This window comes from Triticum urartu, chromosome 2A, assembly GCF_056163025.1.
Source record: "Triticum urartu cultivar PI428250 chromosome 2A, HENAU_Tu73, whole genome shotgun sequence".
Classification (NCBI taxonomy): Eukaryota; Viridiplantae; Streptophyta; class Magnoliopsida; order Poales; family Poaceae; genus Triticum; species Triticum urartu.
The window spans coordinates 716,704,957-716,716,169 of record NC_141874.1 but is presented as its reverse complement, the minus strand read 5'-3'; the positions used below and the strand labels follow the sequence as shown (position 1 = coordinate 716,716,169).

Below are 11,213 nucleotides of genomic sequence, written 5' to 3'. Positions count from 1 at the left end.
CTCCGCTCCACGCGAGAAGCTCGGTTCGAGCCACTCCCTGCAATTGCGCCGCCGCTCCCTCTGCTCGAGGAGCTACAGTTGTGGAGTGGGGAGGATCCGAACGGTGGAACGGGGCCTTAGTCTTCTCTTATTATAAATACTCGGAAAATACTTGAAGTTACCGTTTCGTCGGGGGTCACAACAAACCGGACAACCATAAAACCGAACCCGAAACCCCCTCGAACAAACGTCAAATTACTGCCTAGCTGATTACTGCTGCCAAAAATAGGACACATATTCATTATCTTTTTTGAGATGGCACATATTTATTCATTTACTCTCCCTGCCAATCCATGGCAGGTTATCTTTTGTACTACAAAAACATTCATTACCACTGTATCACTTGACCTTTATCAGCATCTCCTCCAGTGAGGCGCTGCCAAGTGGCAGAGTATTATAAAGACAGTACCATATAAAAATTGAATGCGTAAAGATATCGGGGGCCCCTATATTATTATGGCCAGCCCAGTCACGACATTCACATGCGCGTTTGCTGTACACACACCCACTCCTCCGCCGGTCCATCTTTATCCCCGACCCCCTCCCGCTTCCTCCAATTCTCATTCCCAGGTCCCTTTCAGCGAGAGAGAGGGAGGGAGGGAGGAGCAGTTGGTTGAGACCCGAGGCGGAGATGGATCTGCTGGAGAGGAGCGCAGCCACTATTAAGGCGGAGCAGCAGGGGGAGGCCCAGCGCAAGGAAGCCGAGAGGAAGGAGCAGGAGACCCAGCAGCAAGGCCAAGGGCTCACCGGCAGACCCCCGCTCGCCAACGGCAGGTAGCCAGCCTCCTCCGTCCCCCTTCTCCCCGCTCTATGAAGAAACCACGGCGGATTCCGTCGAGGATTCCGCGTCCGTCGGTGTGATTCTGCCGGATTGCTTGTGTGCGTGCGCGGGTGTTGTTCTTGCTCTTGACTCGTGTTCCTCCCCCGCTTTCCCCTGTTCTTCATCACGCGCTTTCGCAATTGGCACCTCGAGGTCCAGCGTTATCGTGAGAGAGGCCCTTGCCGTCGGTTCCGTCGGTTCTCGGCTAGGTGTCGGTGCGGATTCTGGAATGCGTGTTGTGTTGTGTTCTTTCTCGTTGCTGTTCAAGTGTTGTTCCTGTCTCTCTCCCTGCGGTCCAAATCCTCCCAGCTTCAGTTTCCTGAACCTTTGCCTGCTGCTAAGAAATCTTCAGTTAGGGGGAATTTTGGGGGGCCGTGTTCTTATCCGGATGCTGCGAGGGCGTTTGGGTTGCTGGAAATCTGGCGTTACGGGCCCTCATCCTTCATGGTCATGGTTGATTTAATTTTAATGGCAAGAAAAATTACAACTTGTTTTGCTGTTGATGATAAACATTTCGGCAAATCTTTTCTTATCAAGCTAACTGAGTAAGCTACGGCTGCGGAAGAACTTTGCCCAAGATGGGCACAGATCCAGGCTGCCTTTCCCCCCTCACCGGTTCAGTTTCTTGTTCTACAATTTCTTGAAACCGTTACGATAAGTTTTTAATTCAGCCGCTGAGTTAGGTCCACATGAAGAACTCTTTAGGCCGCTTATACATTCTTCTTTGTGATGTACACCGAGCTATCCTTTTTGAGAAACATGGGTGAAAGAGTAGATCTGATTAAAGCTGAGTTCGGTGCCCAGATAACTTCCATAAACATGCAAAGCCCTACCAAGGATTCATCAACTGCCAAAAAGAACAAACGGAAAAACTAACAAACTTTTCCACCAGTTTGCTTCATGACCAATTGTGAAGCCGGGGGACCAACGACATGGTCTCTGACCAGGTATTCACAACGTTGAACTACTAGCCTTTGGGACATCGGCTGACATGTTAAGGCCCCTTGTGCCTACCATCATGTGTTGCAAGCGTGCAAACGGAACGCTTTGCTAACCCTGATAGTGTTCCTTCTGACCTTCGGGGCTTTTCGGCATATTTGTCGGCTGCAGTGCTTTGCATTGTTCGGCTGTTCACCATATTCATGCCACGTTAATTTGTTCTGTCCCTACTATCGTAGAATGTTTTCCTGTAAGGTTTGGCTACTACTGTCTATTTCTCGTTGGTTTACATTCAGTTAATTGGCGATGTGCTAGGCTGCTGTGAAACGATGGATCCTGTATTGGAGTTAAAATAAAATGTGACACTAAAAATGTGCCACTTGGAATCAATTTTCCTGCTTTTTTCTGAATTTATATATAGGTCTAATGGGTGCAGGATGTTTAGGATCTGTTAATTTTAGACAACGGTTGCAGACAACAATTAAGTCCACCACATATAATTTGCTAGGTCCAGTGCTTAATTAGGATGGAACAGAAGTTACGTGGGTCCAGTCCATCCACCCTGGACTGACTTTGAACTAGTCAGACAAGTTACTGGACGCTAGGCGGCACATACCCGTCCACCACGCCTTGAATAATTCAGAGTGGACCACAATTAGAGTCATAGTCTGCTGTTGTCTGATATCACATCATGCATTATAGAAGTTGTTAGACTCAGAATTGTTGGAACCTGCAAAGTAGTTGATGTTATTAATTTTAACTTAAAAGTTTTACAATGTAAATAACTGACTATTCTGATGTAGGCCCATGACCGGGGTATCATACAAGTCGTGACTAAGCGACAAGTCATTTAGTCGCCACGTGGAACTCTTCCTAAGATCTATTTTGTTTTCTGTTACCAAGTAGGGGAGGTGTATTGCTTGCACAAAGGCTTATGATGCAACTAACATGCACTCTAGCTAACGGTTACCACAATATTTTTGAAAACAATTCTAAACGTACTTCAAAACTTCTATCTATGTATAAAATTTGAAGAGTTTCACTCTATGGTGAGTGCACAATTCTATGTCATGGACAAGTGTGTGTGGAAGTTAGTTAGCTATCCACGTGCCATAACCATGACTTGGTTTCCATATCTTATGGGTTTCAACTGCTGCCTACCCCAACTTGTTTGGGACTGAAAACTTTGTTGTTGTTGTTGTTGTTGTAAAAATTGTAAGAATTTTCTCATTTTGTTGCTATGAACATAGAATGATTTTGAACCTGAAATTTTGTGTGTAGTTAGTGTAACCCATATATTATACTATCTAGAATTTTGTTTTGGATTTACCTGTTGAGCCTTCAGTGCATAAGGACCCATTAAACAGAGTGTAGAACAATCACTTCTGGTCTGGAAATAGATGGCTGGTTGCAGATGAAGTGCATACTAATGCCGTTTCAACATTTGATCTTTGCCTTTAATTCCTCCAACTAAAAAGATAGCAATGTGCCCTCAGGGGTTTAGTAAATACTATATGTAACCTAACATTATGCATCAGTGAGCCAACCTGACCTCTGATTTCATATAGCACTTTGCCCTTAAATGCCCTTTTACTTTTGTATATGCGGTTGCTCGAGTGCCATGTGTGCTGTGTCTGCCAACTTTCCAATACATTTGTGTATTTATGTGATTTCATATTATTCTTTCATTGCATATTCTAACTACTTATGCTGTTTAATTATTAGGTCTGGAATGTTGCCAATGTCGAGCCCTCCAGCAAATCCGGGACAGCTTACCATTTTTTATGGTGGGTCAGTATGTGTGTATGACTCAGTGCCACCAGAGAAGGTAGTATTTATGCTTCTTGCATCTATCATTTTCTTGGTTTAATTGTCGAAACTCTATGCTAACCTGTGACATTGGCATCAATAGGCTCAAGCAATCATGCTCATTGCAGCAGCAGCTGCTGCGGCCTCAAAAAGCAATGGCACTGCTGCTGTTAAGCCTCCAGCGATGTCTGCGACCAATGCGATCCAAGCCATGCTTACGCGGTCGCTCTCACTCCAGAGCACTTCTGTAGCAAATGGACAACCTCAGGCTGTTGCGGATCCGGGCTCGATTTGCAAGCTTCAGGCTGGTAAAGCCGCTAGATCTTTATTCTGAAACCTAAAAGTGGGGTGTTCGTTCTAATCAGTCTTTGTATGATCTAAAATTGTAAAAAATAATGTTACCTGCTTTGCAGATCTTCCCATCGCCAGGAGACACTCCCTTCAGCGCTTCCTGGAGAAGCGCCGTGACAGGTTAGCATGAATGAAGAGTACAAGTAGCAGTCTACGTTCTTCTGGAGCGTATTATGAGTATTATGACCCCCTTACATTTGTTGTTTTGTGTTTCCACATGCTGTGTATGGTGTACCACAGCATTTAGAAACGCATTTGTATGAGGCCAAGTCTTCAAAACCAAGTCTTGTACTTCTGTGCCCCGTTCATGATCAATCCAAATTATGATAACCGTTCTATTTTCAACCTGAATGTTCTAGGAGAAGAAGTTTGATGTATGCGAAAAAAGTGCTCCATGACTCGTGATAAAAAATCTGCATGATTCTGTTAAAATGTACTTGCAAGAGACCAAACATTTTGTGTAGTTTCGGTTGGTAATAACTACAGTAATAAACATGTAGTATGATTTGTTTATAGTCAGGTCACATTAGAGCATCATTCCATAACAAGTGATATAACATATCAGCTGGTTGATTGGGATTATATGATTATTGAATATTGACACGAGTTATGGAAAAAAAAATAGTTCTCCTTAAAGCCCCTTGGTATTAGCGCAGTGCACCGAAGCCAGTCTGGGGTCATCACCTTACAAATGACAAACCACAGAAACAGCTGTGAAACTAAAGAACATTAGGGCCCTAACAAGCTTCCCCATCAAGACTTTCACCACTCTTCAGGAGAAATACTGAACTATACTTTTAGTTAGTTTTGGTCACAGCCATTAATTCTCAGGACGACCGATCGCCTTTAAGCTAGCTTTTGTGTGGGTAGTCGAAACGGCTAAAGATAGCATCTCCATCCCTGCTTGCTCTTGTCATGTTTCATATGAAAAAGTAACGCCGTTCTCGATTGCAATGGCCAACCTTTTTTTATCCTCCTGCATCTGTAGCTGTAATCAGTTTCACTTGTCCTTCCTTGTGCTGGCTCGAACTGACTATGGAATGATCCTATGATGCAGGGTGGTGAGCAAAGCTCCTTACGGCGCCGGGAAGCCATCCGAAGGCATGGGAGCATCTTCTGGGATGGAAGCGGTCGTGGAGGGCAAGGCCCAGTAACCCTGAAAGAAGAAAGACGGCCCTGCCCCTGATGTTTGGAAGGAAAGGGGCGTGTGTTAGCTGATGTGATGTTACACCGTAGAATCATCATCGTTCGTGACGATAATAATGATCCGACGAGAACCTCTATTGTCATTGTTCTGTTGTCATTGTGTAGTTTACTCTGTATCTGAACTCGGTTTAGTCTGCGGAACCGTACTGCTATGATGAATGTGTCGATGTAAATCGTGGCTGTCGTGCCTGTCTGACTGATACATTGTTATCGTAGTCGATAAATGATATCATCTGTGTCGTCTCTGTTTCGAATGTTCCCGGTTGGTTTGGAAATGTTGTGTTTTTGTGTGGTTTGTTGAGGATGTTGGTCGGTTTTCAGTGCAATCTGAGAGGCGGCCTCTCATCTGGTCGCGCCTTCCTGTCTTGGTTTCGGGTCTCCCTCTTCCGGCTCCCTGCATAAACAGTATGTAAACTGAATTTTTTGATGTTCCTGGAACGTGGTAGAAGCAAACTGAATTTTCTGATGTTGCGCTTGTGCAGCAGCGAACCGATTTTGTTCACGGAGGCAACTTTCGTCAGTGTAACGGCGAGTACTGAACCCACGTAGTCTTGGGGGTGCATGGCTGCTGTTGCGTCTTGTAAACATGCTCTATTTTCTTAACTGAAAATGGGGGCCTGGAGGCTCCTTTGTGTTCGGAATCATAATGATCGATTGCTATTGACGATGGTTACTGGACGCTTATATATCTCCTGGAGAGACACGACGATCCAGAGAAGGCGTCGGTTCCAGAGAGATGCGTCGGTTGCAGAGGACACAGGCCATTGGGCAAGGGGAGATTTCCCTTAATTACATAATTAATTTCAACACTTTGATCTCTACTAAAAAAAGCAAGGGGAGATTTCCCTTAATTACATAATTAATTTCAACACTTTGATCTCTACTAAAAAAACTACGTACTGTCAGTGAAAGCTACTTGGATCCGATTAAACATGTGCTGACGTAGCTTGTTTCACACTTCATGAACTAATCGTGGAGCAAAGAAAAAATAAGTGCAACACGGTCATAGAAACTTCTGCTATAAGATCACCATTCACACATGATCTTCTCAAAATTATTGATTTCCACCATCCGCCCGTACATACTTCACTTAGTTCACTAGAACATCAACTTCAAGTTCAACGACAATGTAACACGACAGTCAGTCAGTCACCAAAGGTCCGAAAACACAGAAGATATGCAGACAACTGCTTCGAAACACACAAAAAAGAAAAAGAACTCGCAAGTCTAAGTCCGGAAGTGCATATGGTAACCGCACTGACTGCATCACGCATGCGAGCTACGCATAATCCCATGGGCGTAGCCTCCGACCATGACCAAGGAAAGGAGGGACACGACGCCGGCTGGGAATATCTTTCCGGACTTCTTGAAGCGAGACCCCATGACTGACAGCAGTGCAGCCGATATACCTATGACGCAAAGCCAAGAAAACATTAGGGCATCAGCCGTCAGGAGAAGAATCTAGGTCGATGCAATTTCCAAGCAAGGATGACAAAGGACCACACAAAACATGGCCGATGAAGGAATACTACATATCACATACCTAACCCGATCGCTGACGCAAAGACGGGTCTCACTGGTAGTTGAGTGTGAACGAAGAACAGCACCAGGGCTGATATGCCTCCTGCAGCCAATGACTTCTGGCTTCCGCTCTTCATGTAACCCATTACGCCACCAGCTGCAAAAGTTAGTGGCACAATGATCAGTTGTCGTAAATGTTGCAACTTCCCAAGAACAGTCAATATTTTCAGCGTATATCAGTGTACTTTCAGTTATAACGCTGTAAAAGGTTGCAGAACCTCATAGTTTCATAAGATGGTTGATGGAGCTAAAATAATGTCAGGGGTATTTAGCCCTATGCTAGTTCAACAGACATAACAAAGGTATCAGATACTAAGAAGGCAATAACACTACAGCTCTGTTATTCAAAAAAATACCCGTGTGTTGTGTAAAGCCAACCACTTCCATCTTTTCTGGTATCTGGGTGTTCATGATATCCTACTTCTTAGGAGAGATATCCTACACCGTGCTTATTTGTAAGCATTTAACTAAGGAAGTAAGCAATTAGCACTATGGACAAGAAAAGCATTCCGAGACACACAGAAAGGCATACATTTATATACATGCAATTTGCTAAGCACAGCCCAGTTCTATTTTTCGCTCTGTTAAAAGGAGAAGTTGAGTAACCAAGAGTGCTGATGAGCCTGCCTACTAGTTTATGCAATCGCCAAGTCAATTTTAACTGTTGTACCATCACATCTGTCAATTTAGCTTAACTATCAAGGACAAAAAAGATAAACAAAAGGGGGGAGGGGGGTGATGTAGTAGTCAGGAGTTCAAATGCCACAATAACCCAACTGAGTAATGAACAACCACTTGCAAAGGAATTTGACTCCGATATGCACACACATTCCCAGAGCAGGGTCTATAACAAACAACACCATAAAGGGAGAGTTAGGCGCTCAAACAATTGTGGCAAAGTACAGCCCAAGCTGCCAATATAACTGTCTCCAGAAAAAAAAAATCTAAATGCCAAAGATATCAGACACAGCTCTGTTATTATGAATAAGAAATACCCTTCTGTTGAATAAAGCCAACCACTTCTTTCTGATGTGGATCTGGATGCTCGTGATAGCCTACACTGTGCTTTGTTCTTAAGCCTTTAAGTGAGGGCACCTGACAGTCCATACTCCATACTATAAAGCCAGAAGAGCATCCTATGACACATATAAAGGAACCCAATTTCTATCTTTGCAAATTTGCTGACCAAATCCAAGTTTTGTTGTTGCTATGATTAAAGGAGGAACAGAGTAATCAAGCGAGTGTTGACGAGCCTGCTTACTGGTTTCTACGTTTGGCATGCCAATCTTAATCACTGTTTCGTCAAATAATTCCATTACCTTGATTATTATTATTTATTTATTTATAATAAGAGGGGCATCTTGGGCCCCCATTTTCATTAAGAAAATGGAGTCTTACACAATACTGGGAGCATCATCACTTACACCCCTGATTTTTTTTTTCATGCGATTCAAAACTGGACAGGGTTCCATTATCAACTGATAACAGAACAGACTTACACCCCTGATATACAACCCAAAAGCAACTACAGACTAAAGACTACTACATTCCCTTGATTAGCAAGTACATAAAAGGTGTAATCTTGCCTAAAATGCAGCCAAGAAATAAGAATGGTTTAACAAACAGGGGACAATCCACTAGCCATCAGGTAAAAATGCCAGGATGACACAGTCCATTCTGCCATTTGACCTTCTACTCTTGAATCAGACTTCAGTATCAGCAGGATCACACGGACAATAATTGCTATACTGATAAAGAACAGTCGAAATTCGCATATAAATACTACCCTCTACTCAAACCCAACGCATCTGCAATGTATCACTAGGAAGAATGGAAGTGGCACTACCTCCGACGAGCGCGGCGTAGGCGAGGGTGAGCTTCTGCGACATGGAGAGCCCCTCCCCCATCTTCTCCTCCTCCCCCTCGTCCCCGCCTCCCTGCGGGTTGCTTCCCCCGCCGCCTCCGCCCCCAGATCCCGCACCGTCTCCGCCTCCCGATCCGCCGCCGCCGAGCTCGGGCTCCTTGGACGCGACGGCCGCGAGGAGGCGGGCGCCGGGGGAGGCGGAGCGGAGCGAGAGGAGGGCGGGGGCTGGGGCGCGCAGGAAGAGGAGGGAGCTCTGGGAGGCGGAGATCGGGGCCGGGGAGAGGGCGAGCGGCGCGAGGAGTGGGGTCGTGGCGAGGAGGGCCATGGTTACGGGTGCTCGAGCTGGGGTTTTGTGTGGGTCAACCTGGTGGGTGGGCTGCCGGCGGTGGTGAGCTCGGTGATGTGATGCGATGGACCGGTGGGGGATTTTCCGGGGTGGGTGGCGTGTCACTGTGGGTGGGGCCTTGGGTTTTCAGGCACTTGATTTTCGATGGTTTTTGCTCGCTGTTTTCTCAACGGGGGAAATTTTGAGCTAGGGCAGGAGCACGGACGTATGAGATCTGTTCGTTTAGAAAAGGATCGACCTACACAAGGCCATCAAGCAAAAGCGATCGAAAGATATAATAAAGTTGTGTGAACAGCTAACAACGCAACACACACTACAACACAAACAAAAAAACTAGAAGAGCCCTGCTAGTAATGTCGAAGCCCGCTGCACATCGGCAGCAGAGACAGGAAAACAGAGAAGCATCAATGATTAGCCGGTAGCCAGAGAAAGTCGTTAACAACCTGAACCCAGGGACTAGGGACAAAGAACAGCTCGCTGCCAACACCGAAGAGGAACTATTTCCTCTCGCCTAGGCTCGAAGGCGCCGCACCATCGGATCGTTGGCGCTCACCCGAGAACTAGAGCGAACGCCAATCGTATCCCCATCGCAGACAAGTCGCACTACCCTCGCCACGCCGCCGGCAGACACCTCAACTGCACTGCCACCTCCCCTGAACAACCAAGAGCAAAAGGATAGCCATCGGGAGGTCGACGAAGAAGAAAGTTGCAGAGGCCCAGAGGCGAAGCAGGGGAGCACCAGGTCCCGGTCCAATGTTCGCAGAAGAAGTCCCAGACTTCTGTGGCGCTCGGCATGAGGCTATCGCTGGAAAGGGAACCCTATCCCCTTCTGTCCCGGCTCGCCGGCATAGAACCTCCGGGATACAGCCACGCCTATGAAGCCGAGGAAGCCATTCACCGGGAAAGACGGACACTTGCTGGATCTGACACCCTCCAAAGAAAAAAATCGCAACTTGGACTCGCAGCCGCCAAACGCTCACCAACCACCTCGCCGCTCTCCCGAAGAACCAGAGACCCCAGACGGCACCTCCAAGGAGGGCACGACGCGCAAGGCGCCTCCGTCGGCCAACCCGAGACTGGTTTTGGGTTTTCATCCGGGATCTGGGACGGGGGTGAAGAGGGAACCCTCAACGGCGCCTCCAATGAGATACACGGCACACGCGAGCCACATGAATGATTCTTTTTTTGTGCTATACAGTAGAAGTATATATATACCACGCGTCGAATGGGGGCGTACATATAGCACATACCATGCATCATGAACCTCGCTCTCGTGGGGACTTTTTGGTTTCCTATATATGTGGTACCACATCAAAGTTGTGTATTGCGTATTCAAACATCACACAAACACCTCTTTGGGCCACATACAGACGGTGGTACGTAGTCCTATATAGGATGCTCACTCGCGTGCGATGTACGCTTCGCTTTCTGTGGGCCTGCGAGTTTGTCGTCCATCACTTTGACCCAACGTGAGAGAGGTACGTTTGACGAACAAGGAGGATTAATTCTTTTAGGGCTGTTGTTCGCACACGAACACGTCACCGTGTACCCTCGACGCCGGGGGTGATGCACCGCAGCTCACGTCGAAGGAGACCCGGCCGGAAGCGCGATACGCAGGCAATCCGGCGGGTGCTTTTGTAGACCCGAAACCCCACACGCCCGGGAGGGACCCCGTCAGGGTGCTTGGCGGCTATGGGCTGCCCTAGGTCGACCTGATAGCCCCTAGGGCCTCGTGGATCGCCGCCCCTAGAAGAACGGACAAAGAACGAGGAAGAAGAAGAACAAGGGAGAGGGATAAAAAGTAGATGAACACAAAAAAGTAGTAGATTGATTTGTTCGATTGTGTGTTGTTCAATCGGCCGTCACCTCTTTATATATATATATATATATATATATATATATATATATATATATATATATATGAGGCGGCTGGACTTTCCGTACAAGAAAAGGACTCAAATCCCGTCCAAAACATCAGAAGTTAACCTAACTCGGACTACGAGGGCCGGAACTTCCGGGCTAAAATTACATCAAGTAGCCCTCTTGCACCGCTCTTGTAGGTCGCATATGGCTTCGGATCGTGATGGTCCCAAAAGCAAAGTTGTAGATCTCGCAATGAAGAAAAATTCCTTAGTTGATCACTTTTTCATCCGAGGTCATCTTGATGTCGAAATCGGCCCCACAAATCTGTAAATAATGTTAAAATTCCAGTTTCGGGGCGCACCGCGTGCAAACTTTCGGTTTAGCCCGGAACCTCC

The 11,213-nt window shown here is 46.4% G+C and overlaps 2 protein-coding genes across 2 annotated transcripts; one reads left to right on the top strand and one right to left on the bottom strand.

Annotated features, from left to right (window-relative positions):
* The first annotated feature begins 522 nt into the window (after positions 1-522).
* LOC125540009 (protein TIFY 3) lies at positions 523-5,418 on the top strand. The gene is made up of 5 exons (XM_048703572.2): positions 523-813; positions 3,524-3,626; positions 3,711-3,915; positions 4,021-4,078; positions 5,016-5,418. Exons 1-5 carry the CDS (start codon positions 671-673, stop codon positions 5,110-5,112), a joined length of 606 nt encoding a protein of 201 aa, XP_048559529.1. The 5' UTR covers positions 523-670; the 3' UTR covers positions 5,113-5,418.
* A 754-nt stretch (positions 5,419-6,172) lies between these two features.
* On the bottom strand, positions 6,173-9,041 carry LOC125540008 (protein FATTY ACID EXPORT 7). Its single transcript, XM_048703571.2, has 3 exons — positions 8,592-9,041; positions 6,708-6,842; positions 6,173-6,573 (listed from the first exon to the last, which is right to left on the bottom strand). The coding sequence occupies exons 1-3, from the start codon at positions 8,932-8,934 to the stop codon at positions 6,431-6,433; spliced, it is 621 nt and encodes a 206-aa protein (XP_048559528.1). The 5' UTR covers positions 8,935-9,041; the 3' UTR covers positions 6,173-6,430.
* Positions 9,042-11,213: the final 2,172 nt, after the last annotated feature.